This window comes from Scyliorhinus canicula, chromosome 2 (assembly GCF_902713615.1).
Source record: "Scyliorhinus canicula chromosome 2, sScyCan1.1, whole genome shotgun sequence".
Taxonomy (NCBI): domain Eukaryota; kingdom Metazoa; phylum Chordata; class Chondrichthyes; order Carcharhiniformes; family Scyliorhinidae; genus Scyliorhinus; species Scyliorhinus canicula.
Genome location: NC_052147.1, coordinates 192,123,459 through 192,146,174, shown reverse-complemented (window position 1 = coordinate 192,146,174; position 22,716 = coordinate 192,123,459). Strand labels below are relative to the sequence as shown.

Sequence of the window (22,716 nt, the reverse complement as noted above, 5' to 3'; positions counted from 1 at the left end):
GAGACTTGACTAGTCCAGTGTTCGCCTGGCTTGTCTCCCACATGCTACTCTCCATAAACATGAGGTCATTCAAAACTCTGCTGCCCGTGTCTTAACTTGCAGCAAGCTCCATTCCCCTATTATCCCTGTGCTTACTGACTGTCCAGTCAAGCAGCGTCTTAATTTTAAAAGTCTCATCCATATTTTCACCCCTCCTGAGCCCTTTAATCTCCTGCAACCGCATCACCTTCCGAGATATTTGCGCTCCTCTAATTCTGGCTTCTTGTTCATTCCCAATCAAAATTGCTCCACCATTGGTGGAACTGCTCCCAGTTGTGCCTCCAGTTGTCTAAGCCGCTAGCTCTGGAATCCCCTCCCTATATTTCTCTGCCTCTCTACCCTGCTTTCCTTCTTTAAGACACTTCTCAAAACCTGACTCTATAACCAAACCCTTGGCCATCTGACTTAATATTGCCTTTGTGGCTTGGTGTCACTCATGGTTTTATTAATCAAGTGAGGCATCTTGGGATATTTCATCACATTAAAGGTGCTATATGAATGTACATTGTTGCTGTTTTGGAATCTAGCCATTTGCACCAGTTCAAAACAGGTCCAGCTAAGGTTGAAGGTTATTTTGTTGAAAAGATTTGAAATTAAAACGAGCATGCCAAAGTTTCCCTAATTTTTCAGTTTATAAGGAAAAAAGTATTTATCCTCATTTAGACTTGTCACCAACCACATTTGGGTAAGGTGAGGCAGGTTTTTCCTGGATTTGGGGGTGAGTGGCATATGAGTAGGAGTGCTGTGTACTCAAAAGTGAAGGTCTGATAGAGTGCATGCACCTGGGTCAAACAATTGGGATGAGTGAGCAGTCTGACATTGAATGCGAGCCAAACTCAAATCAGGACAGATTTGTGTGCATGCCTAAATTTTGAGGGACAAAAGTTATTTGGCTCTTGTATCTCAGCTCATGTGCAAAATATATGGCAGAATTTTAAGTTATGATTCCTCCACTAAGCAGTTCGGTGGATGTGCAGCGTAATCCATTCCATCAAATATAAGCAAAGAAAAAAGCTTCCTGAGTTGTGCTTATCAATAATTAACAGTGCATCAGCAGAGTCCAAAGGGAGCTTATATTGCACATTTGAGTAGACTGCTAATAATATATAGTAGATGGATTGGTGTATTCAAATCCCAGGACACAAAGCCATTCAAGTCCAGCATCGCATTTTAAATTAGCCTGTAGATAAATGCCTGGCTATTGTGGAGTTGGGCTAGTGTACAATTAGCTCATTGTTTTTGATGGTTTGTATTGAGGGAACTGTAGGATTGCAATAGGAAAGGCAAACATGCTCCTGGATGTCTAAAAGGGAGTTGCTCAGTACAGTAGACGCAGCTTAGAGGACCTTCATTCACTAACTGGGAGACATTGAGACAGGCTGCAACAATCCCTGTGTCTTTAAGGAGTGTGACGGTGGGCAACAACAGTAGCTAGCTCATTTCTGCTATCAGGATTGTTGAAGTCTCCTGTGCTACAGTATGGAGCCAAACAGTCCAAAGAAGATCCAGTTTGCAGTGCCGTTATTTCAAAGTCATTTAGACCCTGAGGCAGCTGAACAGGTAATGAAGTACCTTTCACAAAATATTTGAAAAATGAAGACATTTCAAACTGGTTTCATGCTTATTTTAAATTCTTGTCCTATTCTCAGCATTACTTTTGATTCAAAAATTAAAAAGTAATTTTAAAACAACTGAGGTGGATCTTAAAGTTTGAGTGTTTGTGACAAAAATAATTTGTTCTTTATTGACTGATTTTTCATAGATCAGAAGACGAAGACCTACTCCAGCTTCACTGGTTATTCTTAATGAGTCATCCCCAGGTAATTAATAAATGGTAGAAATCATATGGATTCAGTGTATGTATTCAATGACAAATTTAAAAATATTTTTTTGTGACTGGATTAATCACTGCTGATTCTTTCTAAATCACATTCAGCACAAAGAAAGTATCGGGCAATGTGTTATCAATTTCAAAATTTTGGAGAATTACATTTTGTTTGAAATGTGTCATTGCAAAATCCATGAAATACGTAAGCTAATTAACTGTGACTTGCTAAAATTGCTTCCAAACCTCTGAATATTACTTTAATAATTCACCAGATATGCTTAATTGTAATGCTGGAGACCGTCAGTTCTCTTTTACTGCCAGTTACCAGTGACCTGATACCACTAATAAAAGAGTAACAAGCTGGTTAAGCAGTCAGTATTAATGAAGATTTCAACCTAAAGATTACTTGATTTCCCACCCACCACTCTCATATTAAACTATCTAGTTCACTGTGCACACAGACTGGAGACCCAATGTGAACGGGTGGGAATGTATTTGATTAGCAGGCAGAAATCCGAATGCTCTTGGCTTTTCTGCATTGATTTCTCACATTTGTTCCAGCGGGCATCTCCAGGTTTTGTCCTTGTGAATTATAAACAGAGTACGAGATAAAGGAATCTGCCTCTACAAAATGGACATTGTACCGACTCGGCATACATGCACCTTTTGCCCTTGGGATTTTTTTTTATTTGCCTGTCTGACTTTATCACGGGAGTACATCATTGCATTTTGTTTGTGCATTTTGATTCCTCGGCCTGTCCTCGCTTGTGATTACATTCATGCAGGGTTCCCTAATTTGCTGAGAAAAAGATGCTGCAGCACATTTTAAAAAATCGAACGCACTGAATGATATAAAGGTCTATTCAGAAGTAAACTGAAACATTCTGGAAGCATGCAGTGGTGAAGCAACTCTCTCAGGAAATGAGTCATCAGCTAAAGTACTGCAAGAGTCATAGGGCAGCATGGTAGGCTCCAGAAAATACAATATTAGTTTCCGTAGCAATGTATATAACAAGGCTAGAGTTTGCTGTCTTAGACTCACTGAAGACCTTTTAGTATCATGGGAATACTTATTGATGTGTTTGAATCAGATGGCGAGTGAAGTTCAGGCCTTCTGCAGAAGTCTTCAGTTTCCAGCCTAATTATTGGGCAGTCTTTTGTGGCAGGTATAATCTGTTACTGCTTGGAGGATACAAAGTACAATTTATAGCCAATTGTATCCTATATATTTGAAACTGACATATCAATCAGCATCCTACAGAGAATATTAGAAACAATTGTACTGACTCAGCCATGCAATTTGCAATGGCCTCATCTCAATAAAGTATAAATACAGTTGTGGAAGAAATTCAACAACTAAGTTCACCTTCAGTGGAGTTGCTCACAAACCAATAATCCATGTCTGTAACTATTTCCATGTTTAACATTCTCTATTTTATTTGTGCCTTTGTCCCTTTCTATTTGTCTTCCACTCCTTTTCTCAATAGCTCTCATTTGCTTTATTCCATTATTTCTCTCTTTCTTCACAATTCTGTCCTCCTCTCTCTGCACTCTCCTTCCACCTGCATATCATTGTGTCTCTATACATCTTATACGGTATCCTTCTTTGCTCAATGAACTTGAATTTTTTTCTTTACATATTGTGATGGCTAGGGTCTGAATTTGTCAGGTTGAGAATAGGATTGAGGGGAAGCGAGAGAGGAGTGAGTGAGACTTAGGCTGGCAATGTGTTGGCAAGTGGGGCCTGGTCTGAGGGTGAACTTTGTATGGCTCTGCTGATATTGTGGTGGACCATTGTTAAAATGAAAATCAAGCAATAATACAAGTGCATGGGTGCAATAATGTGATTTTCCTATGCCTGGCATTGGTTAAATGGTAAAGGCAGAACCACCTCATCTGCTGAGTTTGGTGTCTTAGCAAAGCTGGCCATTTGGAATGCCTGCATACAACATGTATACAGGCATTCAATGCTGCTTGACAATGTTTCACGTGATTAAGAAGAAAACATAGCAGTAAAATAAATAGATGGAAAGGCAATTGATGAAGGTTTCTGCATATTTATTTTTAAACGTTCTTCAGTGAAGGTAACTAAATACTTTGCCCCCCCCCCCCCCCCCCACCCCACACGACCCCTGGATGTTACCTGGCCCTTTAAGGTATTACAAATATGGTAATCCTACAGAAAAAAGGCACTTCCAACCTCCTTTCCATCGTGAGCTTTGCATTAAAGGTGACAACGTCCCTGGTAGCCCAATTTAATTATGTCATTTCAGCTTATTCCAAAAGTTTTAAAAAGGTCAATGCCGATTCTCAGGTGGGCCTGGAACACAACTGGCAGCAACATCATCAGAGACGGAAATTTGGGCTAATATCTTTAATGGTCTAGGCGGCACGGTGGTGCAATGGTTAGCACTGCTGCCTCATGGCGTCGAGGTCCCAGGTTCGATCACGGCCCAGGTCACTGTCCATGTGTAGTTTGCACACTCTCCCCGTGTCTGCGTGGGTCTCAGCCCCACAACCCAAAGATGTGCAGGGTAGGTGGATTGGCCCCGCTAAATTGTTCCTTAACTGGAAAAAAAATATCTTTAATGGTATAGATAAATGTTCCAAATAACAAGACAGTAAAAAAATATGATAGAGAGACAATTGTAAAAAATAAATTACAAAAGAGAGCTCGCTCTCACCATAAAGCTAAAAACGTTATCTAATCCATCTTCAGCCTCTATGGCTCTCTGGCTTCAGTTGAGGTCCGTGCCCTTGATTTTCTCTCCTCGATAGTGCACGTTACAATAGCCCCTGTACCCAGTAATACCAGTCAGCACTATGACACCAGGTCAACTACAGCAGAAATGTGAAGAACACTCAGCTCAATTTGTGGCTTCAAATGCACTGCTTTGTCCTAAAGCAGGCCACCTGCCTCGCACATCCATCTCTGGCACTTACCCTCATCAGGTCTGTATAGATCTTAGCCCCTCACTCCCTGAGACCCTGTTTCCTCCGACTCCAGGCCCCGAGACCCAGCTTCTATTGCAGGAGTGCATGCACCACCTCCCAGGTTGCATGTGAATGCCCAGCATGGCTGTAGCCTCCCACTCATTTAACTAGGTGCATTTTATCTTATGTTGGATGCCACAGCCTTTAAAAAAAAATAGAAGAAATTACAAATTCAAAGAATCAATAAAGCAACCTGTCAGCTTAAAAAGACGTAATAAGAATGTGTCATTTTTTTGCTTTAATGTTTTTTCCTGTTTTAAACTATATTGATTTTAAAAATATTCCCTTCAGTGGAGTGGGGGTATTAACAGACAAAGGCTGTTGTGCCAGTTCAATATTCCAGCATCCGTATTTGTTTGCTCTTTCCGGGCTTCTGAATGGCAGAGCTACATGGAATGTTCTTTCAACCAAATGTCTCTGATCAAGATGCCCTGATACTTGATAATTGCATGGTGAGCTAACGAGCTATAGCGACCGTGTTTAATAGTTAACTTGCTGATGTCAGCAGGGATGTGCTAAATCTGGATGTTGTACGTCTGAGCTAAGTAGGGGAAAATATTGTAGAATTCCATTGCAGAGAAGGTTTGTTTTGCTAAATTCTTATTGATTTTCAAAAGAGAAAAGGAGCAGGTAAAGAAAGTACAGTACAGTACCATAATGCAACTCCTCGTCCCCAATAAAAAGACAAAGGCTAGACCAGTAAAATTAACAGTGCACAATAATTAACTCGTTAAAGAAATAGTCAAATGGTTGCCATCTATAAAATAATTTCTCAGTGTGCCCTCTCAGTAGGTTCTACTCACTTAATTATATTTTCCTGTATTTTATCAACTTTTCTTTTACCCACATTCTCCTTTAAAAGTTATTACAAATTCTACCTCCAAACCTTGTTGATGGTTCATTCCACATACTAATAATGCTGGGTAGAGAAGAAAAAAATATCTCCCAACATCTCAGTTTTAAAAAAATCTATCATTTTAATTTTATGCCCTCTAATTGCAGTGAAAATAGCTTCCCCTCATTTACATGATCAAAACTGAAATAATCCTGCACACCTCAGACTCATTTTGGATGAAATTAGCTAACATGAAAACTTCAATTCCTGGTAAGGTAGGGTGAGGATGATAAAATCTTGTCATTTATAATCCAATAATCGAACTATTGCTGCAGAATTTCCCCATTTAGACTGAAATTTCAAAGAAAGAAATTTGTTGAAGCTTTTAACAAGAATCTGAAGAGTGAAAGATCAATTGACAATATAAAGAAGAGGCCTCCAAGAAGAGGATCTCACTCAGCTGGAATACTCTCCGTAGCTGAATAGCCTGTTAGCCTCGACTATTTAGGACTCACATTTAAGCATTCCATTTCGTTTAAACATGGGATTGCCGCCATTCCCTCTGGAATAGTGCTCCTCAATGATGAAGCAAGAATGGAGATGGAAAATTAAAATTGAAAACGCATCTGATCCTAAACCCTGCTGTCAAAAAATCTTTCACAGAGCATATTTTGGCAAATGATGGAATTTTCATTCTGTCATTTCCTCTGAAGAACAGAAAATGCAGCTTTAATATATTCTCAACATCAGAAATACTATGTGATAAATTGTAACAGTTTCCAATAAAGTATAAACCCTCAATGGACATGCTTGGCAAAATCTCTTTCACACTATTTTCTGAGAAGTGGATTCTGTGAAGAAGGTGGGGGGGGGGGGGGGGGGGGGGGGGAAGGTGAGGAGTTGAGGGGGTTGGTGTGACAGGACCAATCCCATTCTGCAAATGTAGATCCTGTCACCTTTTGACCTATTGACAGTAACCATCACTCTAATGCAAAATGGCCAAGCTACAAATAGCAGTTATTAATGGGCTATAGAAAAAAGTGGGAAAATACCAACAAACCAAATTTTGTTGACGGAAAAATAAAACTCCCTTTGCAAAATCTAACAAAATAACACAACTTATTATCAAAAATAACCATGTGAATATTTAATGGAGGAGGAATTGGCCTGGTTGTTTTGTACAGTAAAATCGTAAATCCACTCTTTCTGAATGTGTAATCAAAGCAATCCATTCCCCCAAAACACTTGTGCAAAGATGCTCGACAATGCACATCAGTCATAGTTTTCTGTCTCTCAGATTTACATTGATTTACAAAATTGGCATTCATTTAAATAGTTAAAAATTGAACACATTTTCAAATGCAATTATGGTGGAGAACAGTATGATGGAGCTAATTAAGATACTGGGTTAGAACATCTGGCAAACACGTTTTATCGAATTTTGGAAAATAATATCAACATATTTCTTCTTGATACGTGTACAGTCTCTTAAATTAATTTCATTCAGGCTGTCTTGATCCTTTTTTGCCCTTTTCTCCCTTCCGATTCAGACACCCTTCATTTAGTCTATTGCAGACACAAAATATTTCCTGCACCAAGGGTTTTTAATACTGGTTTGGAAGTTTGAATTCTTTAAAAGAGTCACAAAGTCTTTTAGGAACGGTAATGTTACAATGAGGTTTTAGATTTTCTCACTACAATGAGTCCTGGATTATGTCTGTCTGAACGAGGAGTGTTTGACATTGAAGTTGGGTTTAAGGTTTTTGTGCCTTAACAAATTTATTGTCTTTCACCTTGAGCAAATATCTCCAAAAAGCTTTGTAATTAGCTTGTGCTTCATCCCAAAAGCAAAGGTAAAACTGGATGAATTATTAGAGACCTCAGTAAATCAGTGATCTATTTGCACAGTTTTATTACATGAATGGAATGTGCAATTAAATCGAGGAACATTTGAACGTAAAAGAACTAGAATGAAAAAATAATGTTTGACTCTTCTACCCAACCTTGTATTATTCATATTCAGGGCATATACAGATCACTTTTATCTGTGCCCCATAATGGTGCCATGTTTAAATCGCTTATCACTATTGAAACAACAATAGGTATGCATGCTCTGACTGATTCAACATTCCCTGTGTTAGACTGTAGTTCATTTGCGAAGTGAATAACTTCAAGTTTGAAGTAACTATTTAAATTAGTTAAATTAGGGCAGCACGGTAGCACAAGTGGCTAGCACTGTGGTTTCACAGCGCCAAGGTCCCAGGTTCAATTCCCCGCTGGGTCACTGTCTGTGCAAAGTCTGCATGTTCTCTCTGTGTCTGGGTGGGTTTCCTCCAGGTGCTCTGGTTTCCTCCCACAGTCCAAAAACATGCAGGTTAGGTGGATTGGCCATGCTAAATTGTCCTTAATGATAGGAGGGGTTACGGGGTTAGGATGGAAGTGAGAGCTTAAGTGGGTTGGTGCAGACTCAATGGGCTGAATGGCCTCCTTTTGCACTGTATGTTCTATGTTCTAGATTATGCTTCATTGATTTTAATCATGTTGATTAGCTTTCTTCTCATGCTTCAGTGCAAAGCTTGAAATCTCTTCCTAATATAAACAATTTGGATCAGGCACATAGTATTTTTTAAACTACTGTATTATATAAACTCCAGTTCTTTGCTCGATCACAAGTCTTTCACGTTATTCATAAATCTTTTGAAATGGAACTTACTCAGTATTATCTGAAAGTAAAATGTTAGTGTGCACGACACATTTACAGTAATTAATGCTGTTGCGTTGACAAGAAATGCCTAAGGATTTGTGTTCCCAACAATTTTCTCCATTTTCTTCTGTAATGATTCCCATGTGGGAACCGTAAAACAAAATAACCAAATTTACCAGATGACTCCCCAAGGTTAAATTACAAACAAGATTATACTTTATGTAACTTTTACTTGAACACAAACCAGTATCCATGTAAATGAAACATGAATTAAGAAGTAAATGATACTTCAAATAAAAAGTTAAACTTCACATTAAATGGAACAACAATGATACATCATACAGGACGCAAGCACCCACATCATTCCCTGAATAAATGTGGCAGTATGTAGCTGCTTTGTTGCACAATATGCTCTTCTTTATTCATCCAGGGTAGATCAGGAGTCCTATTGGACGACAGCTTTCACCCTTCAGTTTGATGGGTATGGACACACAAACTCTCTCCCCCTTGAGTCATGACAGTCCTAATGCTTTCCAAAGAAAAAGGAAAAACTTGCAGGGGCAGTTTGACAGGCTGACAACAGGGAGGGCGGTAGGATAACTGCGCAGGGTAAGAAGAGTGCAATATGGGAGAAGGCGAGGCGCATGCTGGTGCACCAGCTGCGGAAGAAGGCTGCGCCTAGGGAAATATTGAAGATACGCACTGGGGCAGGGGATGTGGTGTCAGAGCCAGGAAAGATAAAGGAGGCATTTCGGGAGTACTACCAAGGACTTTATGTGGTGGACCTGGGAGCAGAGGAGGGGGACATGGGGCGGTTTGTGGACAAGCTGGAATTTCCCCAGGTGGAGGAATCAAAGAGGCAGGCATTGAAGGAGCCCCTGGGGCTGAGGGAGGTCCTGGACAGTATCGGGGTGATGAGACCATCAATTCACGCGACTCTGTAGTTAGAAGTGAACAGTGGTTTTAATCGTCTCACAACAGAGCCTGCCCGATCATTATACCAAAGGCCTTTTTTCAGAAAGTGGACACAATCATTTCTGACATTGTATGGATGGGGAAGGTGCCGAGGGTGGGGTTGCCGTTGCCAAACTTGCTTCATTATTATTGGGCGGCGAATGTGGACAAGGTACGGCGGTGGTGGGAAGGAGAGTGGTAGAGTGGGTTAGGATGGAGGAGGAATCTTGTAAGGGGACTAGTTTGAGGATTATCGTGACTGCAGCATTGCCAGTGGCTTCGAGTGGGTATTCAAGGAGCCCGGTGGTGCAGTCCACAGTGAAGATATGGAATCAGTTGAGGAGGCATTTTAGGATGGAAGAATATCAGTGCTAACGCCACTGTGTGAGAATCATGGGTTTGAGCCAGGGAATGGATAGTGTATGCAGGAGGTGGAGGGAAGTGGGGCTGGTCAAGGTGAGGGATCTGTATTTGGAGGAAGGGTTCACCAGTCTGGAGGAGCTAAGGGAGAGGGTAGAGCTGCTGAGGCAGAGTGAGTTCAGGTATCTGTAGGTTAGGGACTTTACGCGAAAAGTCTGGAGGGGGTTCCCTAGGTTGCTGGGATACACCCTGCTGAAACGGCTGCTGCTCGTGGATGTGGAAGGGGAGGGAAGAATTGGGGATATATCCAAGTGGCTGGGGGAGCAGGGAGGTGAGCAGGTGGTGAAGATCAAAGAGAAATGGGAAGCGGAGTTGGGAGGGGCGATCAATTGGGGAGTATGGAGTGCGGCACTGCGTAGGGTAAACGGGACCCCCCTCTTGTGCAAAGTTGAGCCTGATACAGTTTAAGGTGGTGCACAGCGTGCATATGACTCGGGTGAGAATGAGTGGGTTTTTCAGGGGGTAGCAGATGAGTGTGAGAGGTGTGGGCAGGGGCCAGCGAATCATGCGCACATGTTTTGGGGTTGGGAAAAATTGGGAAGATTTTGGGCGAGAGTATTCGCAGTCTTAGCCAGGATAGTGGAGGAGGGAGTGGATCCAGACTCTTTGGTGGCGATATTTGGGGTTTCACAGAAGCCGGAGCTCATGGAGAGGAGGAAGGCCAATGTCTTGGCCTTCGCCTCTCTGATTGCCCGGCGACGAATTTTGCTGGAGTGGCGGTCGCCATCGCCAATGGGGGTAGCGGCTTGGTTGGGTGACCTGTACGACTTGCTGCGATTAGAGAAGATAAAGTATGAGTTAAGGGGCTCTTCAGGGGGGTTTGAGGAAAGGTGCGGGATGTTTGTGACCGTGTTTGAGGGGTTATTCGTCGCAGGGGAGAGGGAGTTAAAAAGAGGAAAAATCTGTACAGACAATATAGTTGTTTGTGGGGAAACATGTTTCCCGGGGTGTTTGTTCGCTGTAACCTGTTTTGATACATGCTTGTAATAAAATACATTTAAAAACATTTAAATTTAGCATCTGCAGCGGCAGGATACGAACTTGGTTCCCCAGAGCAGTACTCTGAGTTTGTATTCCAGTGACAATACCATTATACCACTGTCTGCCCACAGTTGCATCGTTTCATACATTGTTTCCTAGAGCTTCTGTCTCCTTTTCTGCCAAGCAGGAAACCTGAGAGAGATTTGCTCCCAAAAGGGAGAATGCTGGAAAATCACAGCAGGTTTGGCAGCACCTGTAGGGAGAGAAAATAACTAATGTTTCGAGTCCAGGTGACCCTTTGTCAAAGCACAAAGAGATTTGTTCCTTCTCCTCACAAAAATTTGGTGTGTTTCCTTTTTTGTCTCAGTCTGCCTTTTCTTTGCATTTGCACCTGATTTGGAAATCAGAAGCACAAACGGACTTGGGAGTCCTAGTTCATGATTCTCTTATGGTTAACGTGCAGGTTCAGTCAGCAGTTAAGAAGGCAAATGCAATGTTAGCATTCATGTCGAGAGGGCTAGAATACAAGACCAGGGATGTACTTGGCTATATAAGGTTCTGGTCAGATGCCATTTGGAGTATTGTGAGCAGTTTTAGGCCCCGTATCTAAGAAAGGGTTTAGAGGAGATTCACAAGAATGATCCCTGGAATGAAGAGCTTATCGTATGAGAAACGGTTGAGGACTCTGGGTCTGTGCTCGTTCGAGTTTAGAAGGATGAGGGGGATCTTATTGAAACTTACAGGATACTGCGCGACCTGGATAGCATGGACATGGAGAGGAACTCTTGTAGGAAAAACTAGAAGCAGAGGCCACCATCTCAGACTAAAGGGGCAATCCTTTAAAACAGCGATGAAGAGCAATTCTTTCAGCCAGAGGGTGGTGAATCTGTGGAACTTTTGCCGCAGAAGGCTGTGGAGGCCAAATCACTGAGTATCTTTAAGACAGACATAGATAGGTTTTTGATCAATAAGGGGATCAGGGGTTATGGGGAGAAGGCAGGGGAATGGGGATGAGAAAAATATCAGCCATGATTGAATGGCGGAGCAGACTCGATGGGCTGAGTGACCTAATTTTGCTGCTATGTCTTATGGTCTTATGATCTCCTTCACCCTCCAGCTCTCCTATGTGTTCCTCTCCTTTGTGTCTGCCAACCGCATGACTTGTGGTTTCAGTTTCTTGCCTGTTAGTATTGCTTCCAGGTCAAGGATGGGCCAGTATTTCTTATTATCCAAGACAATTACAATTGATTCCTCTACAATATATGGATAGGTAGATAGACAGATAGATAGATAGTTATGTAGATAGATACATAGATAGATAGATAGATATAATTGTAATGGTATAGTTACAGACAATCATTACAATTAAGTTAACATTTAAATTAATAAAAGGATTGTATACATATGATAATTTCCGCATACAAATAATTACAATCTATTGCAAAATGCAGGCTTAATGTACAGAATATAACTAAAAGGTCTTCGGCAATCTGCATTTTGTATTGAAAACAGTTAGTTTTCACAGGCCTTTTAAAGAAATTACAAATGTTCCTTTCTGTTCTATTTCTGAGGCAAGGGTTGCTGCACCTCCTTTCCATGAACACATTGCATCTTTGGTGTGGTGAAGTTCTTTTAGCTTCAGTTACTCTCTGGTACCTCGTTCAAGTGCCATTACTCATCTAAGATTTTTGACTTCTAAGATTTGCCAATTACTCAAGTACTGCACAGGATAAACTAACTGGACCTCTTCTCTTAGTTACTATTTGCATTTGATAAATAAGATGATTTGTAATTATTCTTGGGATTCCTGGAATTTAGGATTAGTCTTTATTCTTCATAGAATTGCTCTTCAATTACTTACGAGCTGCTATTATGATTTGCATATGGGTTGTTTATAATCCTAAATTATTACATTTGCGAAAAATACATTTGGTTGGAGATCACATCATTCTATATAAACTCAGATGAAACCTCTACTGTTTTAGTTGTTGAATTAGTAATCCACTGAATGGAAACTATTGTTCGTTTTTATTCAGTGTACCAATCTGTAACATAAACCTAAATCCTTGAGCAATCCTTTGGATTGCCAACCAGAGAGCCAAAAAGTTTCAATCACGGTGGTGCAGTGGTTAGCATTGCTGCCTCATGGCACCGAGGTCCCAGGTTCAATCCCAGCTCTGGGTCATTGTCTGTGTGGAGTTTGCACATTCTCCCCAAGTTTGTGTGGGTTTCGTCCCCACAACCCAAAGATGTGCAGGGTAGATAGATTGGCCACGCTAAGTTGCCCCCTTAATTGGAAAAAATGAATTGGGTACTTTAAATTTAAAAGAAAGCAAAGAGTTGTAATCTCTTAAAGTTCATTTGCCTGGGTCAGTTTGGTGAGTTATATTAATTCTTTACTCGACTGGAATAAATGGGCATTATTTCTTGATACCATGTGGAGTGAATCATATTCACTCCATGTGAAGACTGACATCTGTGATGCTGGGGACTTCTGGAGGAGACCGAGATGGATCATCCACTTGGCATTTCTGGCTGTAGATTGTTGTGAATGCCTCAGCCTTGTCTTTTGCACATATGTGCTGGGCTCCACCGTCATTTAGAATGGGATATTTGTGGAGCCTCCTCCTCCAGCGAGTTGTTTATTTGTCCATAACCATTCACGGCTGGGTGTGGCAGGACTGCAGAGCTTAGATCCGGTGTGTTGGTTGTGGAATCACTTAGCTCTGTCTATTACTTGCTGCTTATGCTGTTTGGCACACAAGTAGTCCTGTGTTGTAGCTTCACCAGGTTGACATTTTTTGGTATGCTTGGTGTTGCTCCTGGCATGCTTTCCTGCACACTTCATTGAACCAGGGTTGGCCCCCTGGCTTGGTGGTAATTGTAAAATGGAGGATATGCCGGGCCGTGAGGTTGCAGATTGTGATTGAATACAATTCTGCTGCTGCTGATGGCCCACAGCGCCTCATGGATGCCCTGTCTTGAGTTTCTAGATCTGTTCGAAGTCTACCCCATTTCACACTGTGACAGTGCCACACAACACGATGGAAGACATCCTCAATGTGGAGATGGGACTTTGTCTCCACAAGGACCGTGCAGTGGTCACTTCTACTGATACTGTCATGCACCTGCAGCAGGCAGATTGATGAGGATGATGTAATGTATGTTTTTCCCTCTTGTTGGTTCCCTCACCACTTGCTGCAGTCCCACTCCAACAGCTATGTCATTTAGGACCTGACCAGCTTGGTCTGTGTACTACCGAGCCACTCTTGGACATTGAAGTCCCCCACCCATATTCTGCACCCTTGCCACCCTCAGTGCTTCCTCCAAGTGGTGTCCAACATGGAGGATACTGATTCATCAGCTGATGGTGGCCGGTACATGGTAATCAACAGAAGGTTTCCTTGCCCATTTTTAGCCTGAAGCTACAAGACTTCTTGGGGTCCGGGGTTGATGTTGAGGATTCCCAGGGTCACACCCGACTGTATACCACTGTGCCGCCACCTCTGCTATGTCAGTTCTGGCGGTGAGACAGGACATACACAGGAATGGTGATAGTGCTGTCTGGGATATTGTCTGTAAGGTATGATCCTATGAGTATGACTATGTCAGGATGTTGCTTGTCTCAAATTTGGCACAAGCTCCCAGATGTTCGTAAGGAAGACTTTACAGGGTCGACAGGGCTGGGTCTGCCATTGCCATTTCCAGTGCCAGGTGGCCCATCCAGTGTCATTTCTGTTTTGTGTTTTTATAGTGCTTGAATATAACTGAGTGTATTCGGCTGCTGCTGCTGGCCCAAGGATGCCCTGCCTTGAGTTGCTAGATCTGTTTGAAATATATGCCATTTTGCACTGTTGATTTAAAAGTCAACCACATTTAATTCCAGATATTTTATTGAGTTTAAATTCGACCACCTGCTGTGGTAGGATTCGAATCTGGGTCCCCAGATCATTATCCTGGGTCTCTGGATTACTAGTCCAGTGACCATACTAATACACAACCGCCTCCCCAATGGGTTATTCTGAGCAGAAGTAAAACTAGACCATGCTGAATTGTAGCCCCTGTCACTTGAAGGTAGAGCAACATTAACTATGGTTGTGTGAAGAGAAATTCATCACTGAAGTATCCTGCCCCAACCGGACACAGGACATCCTTTGGCAGATAGCACTGTTACATTGAGGGAAATTATGAAAAAGGATATTTTTACAAAATGCAATGATTAATAGGTTCTGCCTGAAGTCGAAATCATATCTTGAAGAGATCTTCAAGGAGAGAACAAATTGACTAAAATGAACAGCACAGTTCATAGTCATTGAACTAAAACCCAGGAACAATCTAAGATATCGAAATCTTTTGTGCTGTCAATGATTATTTCAGGAGGAGGATTGTTCCATGGATTAAGAAAGGAAAGGATAAAAAGAAGGATTAAGAGGAAATTTGTAACGGGCTCTGTCAATTATTTGCAGAGTTGACGAAATGCCTGCGTTCCAGTTTAATTCATGTGCCATATTATCCATGCAGAAAATAGATTACTTTCCCCAAGGTGCAAGTGTGTGGCAAAATGCTTGTAACTGTTGTTTGTGCAATCCGCTTTTTATTGTGTTTCTAAGAAATTTATATCCTATTAAACAGAAATCAGCTTAACTTTGCACTGAGAGGCTGTGGATAGTGGTAACACATACATTTCAAAGGAAACTACCTGTTTTGCACGGTGGTTAGTACTGCTGCCTCACAGCGCCAGGGGCCTGGGTTTAATTCCGGCCTTGGTCATTGTCTGTGTGGAGTTTGTACTTTCTCCCCATGTCTGCGTGGGTTTCCTCTGGGTGCTCCAGTTTCCTCCCACAGTCCAAAGATGCGCAGGTAAAGGGGCTGGTTTAGCACAGTGGGCTAAACAGCTGGCTTGTGAAGCAGAACAAGGCCAGCAGCGTTGGTTCAATTCCCGTACCAGCTTCCCTGAACAGGCGCCGGAATGTGGCGACTAGGGGCTTTTCACAGTAACTTCATTTGAAGTCTACTTGTGATAATAAACAATTTTCATTTCATTTCAGGTTAGGTTGATTGGTCCTGATAAATTGCCCCATCGTGTCTAGGGATGTGCAGGTTAGGTTGTGGGTTATGGGGGTAGGCAAGGGTAGAGTGCTCATTTGAATGGTCAGTGCAGACCCAATGGGCTGAATAGCCTCTTTCTGCACTGTAGGGGTTCTACGAAATCTCATTATCCTGAGGTAATGCTGTTGAGGATGTGGGAGATGGGGTGAGTGGCTGTATTATGACAGTGATTTATGGAAATTTAAACCCAATAGGTACAATAATAGGTCAAGATCGATGGGTGGGATTCTCTGTCCCGCCATCCGACCAATGGGGTTTTCCATTGTGGGCAGCCCATGCCGTCGGGCAATCCCCGGGTGTGTGTGCTGCTGGCTCAACGGAGAATTCTGACAGCGGAGAATCTAGCCTCATATATCTCCACGCCTAGTGACCATAGCTTTGTGGAAAGAGTGGGCTGAATGTTTTCAGGAGCTGGAAGTCTCACCATTGATGATAAAAGTGAGCACTGCCCCACTCTGGTTAGTGCTGGAACCATGCTGTGGCATTTTGCTGGCAGCAGTGAATTATCAGGCCACGCTGGAGTCGCCTCTCGAACAACCATTGCACATGCTGAGACTGCAACTTCGGGGTGATGGCACACGCTAGCCAAGCAGGTGATTAGGGGTTGTGGTATGGGGAAGTGGTTGTTACAATAATGGCACCTTGGGCACAGGGGTAGCCATTGCTGCCAGGGAACCCTGCTGCAGGCATTGCAGTACACACATATTGGCCTAATTAGCTGCCTCGGGGGCATATTAACATATGAATTAGGAGCAGGAGTGGGCCACTTGACCCTTTGAACCTGTTCTGCCCCCATTCAGTAAACTCACGATTTATCTAAGTTTAACCTCAACTTCACATTCTTGCCGACCCACGATAACCTTTGCTTATCAAGATTCTACTTACTTCTGCCTTAAAGGTATTCTCAGACTTTGTCTCAACCACCTTTTGAGGAAGAGAACTCTAAAGTCTCACAACCCTCAAAGAGAAAAAATCTTTCCTACTCTCTGTTTTAAATCGGCGACATCTTATTTTTAAACAGTGGGCTATAGTACTAGATTCTTGAACAAGAGGAAACACCCTTTCCTCATCCACTCTATCAAGTCCCCTCACAATCTTATAGGCAGAATTCCCTGTGCCTCCCGCCACATGTTTCATGGTGGTGGAGGCGGCCTGCCATTGGGCGGCAGTGGGATCTTCTGGCCCTGCTGTTGTCAATGGGGTTTCCTGTTGACCACGGGAAACCCGTGGCAAGGGTATACCATCGAAGGGACCGGAAGATCCTGCCAACATGAACCACTGGAAATTTTCGGCCTATATGTTTCAATCAAGTTGCCCCTGACTCCAAACCTACCGATACTAGCCTAGCTTGTCCAACCCTTGCTCATAAGAAAACTTGCCCAGGTATTAATCTAATAACTCTTCTCTGAACTGCTTCCAATGCATTTACATCTTTCCTTAAATAAGGAGACCAATACTGTGCACAATACTCCAGATGTGGTTTCACCAATGCCCTGCATAACTGAAGTGTACCCTTCCAATTGTGCATTCAATTCCCTTTGCAATAAATAATAATATTTCATTAGCTTTGCTAATTATTTGCTGCACCTGTGTACTAACCTTCTGTGATTCATGCGTCCCAAATCTCACACCATTTAGATAATATGCTACTTTTTATTTGTCCTGTCAAAATTGACAATCTCACATTTTCCCACATTGTGCTCCATTTGTCAGATCTTTGTCCACACACCTATCCTATCTATATCATTTTGTAGCCTCCTTGTGTCACCTTAAGAACATACATCCCTACCTATCTTTGTGACATTCCCAAATTTAGCAACCATACCTTTGGTCCCTTCATCCAAATCATAAATTGTTAAGAGCTGAAGCCCCAACACTGAGTCCTGTGGCACACCACTCATCACATCCTTCCACCAGAAAATCACCCATTTATGCATACTCTCTGTTTGCTGTTAGCTAGCCAATCTTCTATGCATTGTTTTGAAAATAAATTTAGAGTACCCAATTATTTTTTTCCAATTAAGAGGCAATTTAGTGTGGCCAATCCACCTTGCCTGCACATCTTTGGGTTGTGGGAGTGAAACCCACACAGACACGGGGAGAACGTGCAAACTCAACACAGGCAATGACCTGGGACTGGAATCGAACCCGGATCCTCAGTGCCATAGGCAGCAGTGCTAACCACTGCGCCACCGTGCCACCATCAGTCTTCAATCTATGCCAATACATTACCCCTACACCATGAACTTTTATTTTCCACAATATCCTTTGATGAGACACCTATCAAAGGCCTTATGGAAATCCAAGTACAGTACAACTACTGGTTCACCATTATCCACAGCACCTGATTCTTCTTCAAAGAACTCCAATAAATTTGTTAAACATGGGGCACAATCTAACGGCTGTATCGCGCCTGACTTGGGATGCAACATGGCGAGAGGCCTCTTGCGAGATTTAGCTGGCACACCATGCTTGGCGACATCTAACAAGATCACATTGGGGAATCAAGTGATTAGGGCATCAATAAAAATGGCAGGGCCTCCCCCATTGAGGCCCCAAAAATAACAGTGTCCCATTTGATAGAGGGGTCATTCCCAGCGCTACAAGCAGGAAACATCCCGCGAAACCCCCCCCCCAGCAACAGAACTCCGTTTTGCCGTGAAATCAGGCCCATGATTTCCTTTTCATAAAACCATGTTGACTTTGCCTGGTTCCCTTGAATTTCTCTAATTGTCCCATTATAAGATCTTTAGTAATAGTTTCTAACATTTCCCCTTTGGCAGATGTTAAGCTAACTGGCCTATAGCTACCCACTTTCTCTCTCCTTCTTGGATGAAGGAGCGACATTTGCTATTTTCCAATCTTATGGAACTGTCCCTGAATCTAGTGAATTTTAGAAAATTAAAACCAATGCATCAACTATCTCACTAGCTACTTCTTTTAAGACCTGGGATGAAATCCATTAAGACCCAGGATACCCCATTGTTCCAACAATTTAAGTACTACTTCCCTAATGATTGTAATTTTCCTGAGTTCCTCCCTGCCTTCCAGTTCATGGTTTAAAGTTATTTCTGGGATGTTACTTACATCCTCTGTAGTGGAGAACAATGCAAAATACTTGTTTAATTCATCTGCCATCAATTATTTTCCATTGTTAACTCCCAGAACACGCAATTTATTAACTCTTTTCATTTTTAAGTATCTATAGAAATTCTTATTATCTGTCTTTATATTTCGAGATAACCTTCTCTCATATTCAAATTTTTCTCTTCTTAATCATTTCCTTCCTTTAGTTATTCTTTGCTGTTTTTAATATTCTGTCCAATCTTCTGACCTGCCATCCATCTTTCCTCAATGATATGTTTTTTCCTTCGGTTTGATACTATCTTTAGTCCTCCCCTTGGAATTTTTCTTTCTCTGTGCCCCTAATGTCCCTGCTGCTGGCAATATTCTATGGCGATGAAAAATGTTTGGGTTCCCCTCCCGAAGCCTTCCTCTGCATATTGTTTGCAATTCTTCGGCCGTTCAGCAATGTATCTCCTGCCGTGGGGTTCCCGGTAATGCGCGGTGGCTTCAGTGGGAATTCCAATGGACAGTGGCAGGACCAGAGAATGTCACTGCCAGCTAATGGCACACTGCACCCTGCCACTGAGAAACTTGTGGCTGGGAGGCCACAGAATCCTGCCCATTATCAGCCTTCTAGCCTGTCTCCAATGGGTGATGAAAATTCAAACTCATTTGCCATGGTGCAATGCTGGATGTATCTGATTTGGCAATTATGGGTGTAATGTTGAATTTATTCCCTACTCAATATTATGTTTCAATGGTGTGTGAAGCCAACATTGCACCCGATCCTCTCGGTTTCTCAACCAAGGTTGGTGGGGGAAGATGGGGCGCAGGCGGGAGGTTGCTAGAAGTTTAAAATGCTATTTTTGAAAGTTAATGGTCTTTACTGGAATTGTAACATGGCTGCTTTAATTTTTTTTGTGCTCAACTCAGAGAACATTGATCACCTTTGCAGCCTTCACAAAAACAACAACTCTCTTACAAAGGGCGAGATATTCCTCCTCCTCCGTGGGGATTCCTGCCGTGGTGGAGGGCAGCTTGCCAGTGCTGGTGGCAAGATCTTCTGGTCCTGCCGTTGTCACCGGGGTTTCCCATTGAATGCACCCCTCGCTGCAGCAGGAGTGTGCCATCCACAGGACCATAAAATGCTAACATGACTGGTCAGAAAATCCCTCCAAGAGTGCCTTTAACGTCGTAAATTAGCCCAACATGTTATGAAATAAAATTCAACACCAAGCTAAATAAGGAGATTGTCGGACAGGTATCTAAAGGCTTAGTCAAAGCCATAAGGCCAGTCTTACAAAGGATGCAGTCATCACAAAATACTTGGTTAGATATTAGATCTTTTGAGCTCATTATAATCTTTCCCGTACCAGCCTAAACCGAACAGGCGCCGGAATGTGGTGACCAGGGGCTTTTCACAGTGACTTAATTGAAGCCGACTTGTGACAATAAGCAATTATTATTATTATTATTATTATTTTTTGCCCTATGAATGGTGGTGAATACATTGAACGTGAAATTTGTTCTGGTGATATGTCTGAGGTTATGCATTCTGGTATGATAGCTAAAAAGTTATGGCACGATGGTTGTAGCATACATGTGAATGTTCTATGTGTAGCTTATCCCTACGTTATCGGGAGCAGAGGCATGAGGCTGAAAAGTATGTCCAGATTTAAGTGCAACAGGTTTATTTGGAATCACTAGCTTTTGGAGCGTAGCTCCTTCATCAGGTGAGTGGACCTAATGAAGGAGCTACGCTCCGAAAGCTAGTGATTCCAAATAAACCTGTTGGACTTTAACCTGGTGTTGCAAGACTTCTTACTGTGTCCACCACAGTCCAACGGAGCCATCACCACATCAGGTTTAAGTGCACATCAATTAGCAGCAACTGCAAAGGCTGAGGATCTTGGCACATGTTATATGCCAGACTTGGGCCGCATAGAATCCATTTGGATCAGCTGCTGACGAGGAGGAAGCTCTTATTACAGAAACATAAATTTGTGGCTGTCCCTGTCTCAGCTCTCTGGTACAGTTCCACCAATTCTCTCTATCCCTGTTGTGGCAAATTAGCCTCCCCTTGCTGCTGGGTCCAGACTTGGTATTTCTAACATGTCACAAGCAATGTGGTTGCACACAGCTCCACAAAGTATCCAAATGAACTGGACTAGTTGAGTAGTATTTTAAGGATGGACAGCAATTGGCCCTCCCCATCCCGAGAGGCGGCGCCGAACACGCTACCACTGGTTCTTGGAAGCCCACTGCCATTTAATGTTCACAGAAACGCTGATTGGCAGTGAGTGGGACTTGCACCTACCCATGGAATGAAGTTGCATCCATGAGAGCTGCCGGCCAATGAGATTGGCCGACATCTCTCCAACCTTTTTTTTTAATAAAGAATTTAGTGTACCCAATTCATTTTTTCCAATTAAGGGGCAATTTAGCGTGGCCAATCCACCCAGCCTGCACATCTTTGGGCTGTGGGGGCAAAACCCACGCAAACACGGGGAGAATGTGCAAACTCCACACGGACAGTGACCCAGAGCCAGGATTGAACCTTGGACCTTGGCGCCGTGAAGCTGCAGGGCTAACCCACTGCGCCACCGTGCTGCCCTTGACATCTCTCCAACCTAGCCAGACACAGTGCCGCAGTGGCTAGAAGTGGTACTGCAGCACTCTGCCCGAACCAAGTCCCAGGACCTTTGGAAAGGCAAGTCTCAGGGGTTCCAGGGGCAGGAGTGAAATGAAAATGAAAATGAAATGAAAATCGGTTTCAAGACGGAGATAGATACATTTCCAATTTTTAAAAATGGGTTAAAAGGATATGGGGAACAGGCAGGGAGGTGGATTTGAGACCAGGGAGAGACCAGCCATGATCTGATTGAATAGCAGAGCAGTCTTGAGGGGCTGAATTGCCTACTTCAGCTCCTAATTTTAATGCTCCTATGTTCAGAGTGATGTACCAGTCCTCCTTCCTTCCCGAGATGGAGAAAGGTTTTTTGCTGTTTCCCACCTGACCCACACCTGCTCCTACCAGCCTAAACATTAAGGGTGGGTGGGAAAATGCCCTTAATTGGCCCTAAAGGGCCTGAAAAGGTGATAAGATTGGTATCCCCCACAAGCGTGAAATTGCGGCTGGGTTTTGGTGGGCCGGTTTCCAGGGGGAATCCCGTCCATTCAATTTTACCACCCCCCACCCCCCCCTCACCCCGCCTCAGAACCTGCCTGGCAGGTTCAATAACCTTGTGCACAGATAATACCAGGATAATGGAGTGGCTGGTGGCCCTGTGCTCCATTAGCTCCAAAATTATAATACGAATAAACACAATGAGCGCGATCTAACCAAATTCTTCCTAAATGTGATAGCGAGTGGGAAATGCCGTGTGTTTCCCGACAGCCAACACGTGGAGGCCATCACTGGTATCTGACGTTAAGTAGGCCACTTAAAGCCCCAATGACTTCATGCTGCAAATGACTGTCCCACTGTTTGATTCACCGGGACAGTGAGGGGGAGGGAGGGTGGCACCATCGGGTGCTAGGGGTGGCTGGGGTCACAACTGTACACCATTAAAATGTTACAGCAAGACATATGAAGTCTCTGTCACACTAGTCCGCATTACGGGGCAACATGCGCCTTTCCCTCCCCGAGTAGCTCTTCTCCCTCCTCCCACATGAGCCCCAGCCCCACCCAAGTCCATCGGGCTCCCAGACACGAGATCGCACCTTGCCCCCCCCCCCCCCCCCCCTCCCAAGGCATATCATGTGCAGGTGATGGTTGAGATCGGT

General features: G+C 43.0%; 1 protein-coding gene across 4 annotated transcripts in view; it reads left to right on the top strand.

Annotated features, from left to right (window-relative positions):
• Window positions 1-1,108: 1,108 nt before the first annotated feature.
• Window positions 1,109-22,716, top strand: part of ppp1r1c (protein phosphatase 1, regulatory (inhibitor) subunit 1C) — a 158,833-nt gene continuing 137,225 nt past the window's right edge. Inside the window, exons 1-2 of one of the 4 annotated variants that reach the window (XM_038789241.1) lie at window positions 1,109-1,599; window positions 1,802-1,859. In XM_038789241.1, coding sequence (XP_038645169.1) covers window positions 1,519-1,599; window positions 1,802-1,859 — 139 coding nt within the window. In that variant the 5' untranslated portion in view covers window positions 1,109-1,518. The remainder of the gene's footprint in view (window positions 1,600-1,801; window positions 1,860-22,716) is intronic. The other 3 variants (XM_038789240.1, XM_038789243.1, XM_038789239.1) reach the window with 3 other exon arrangements.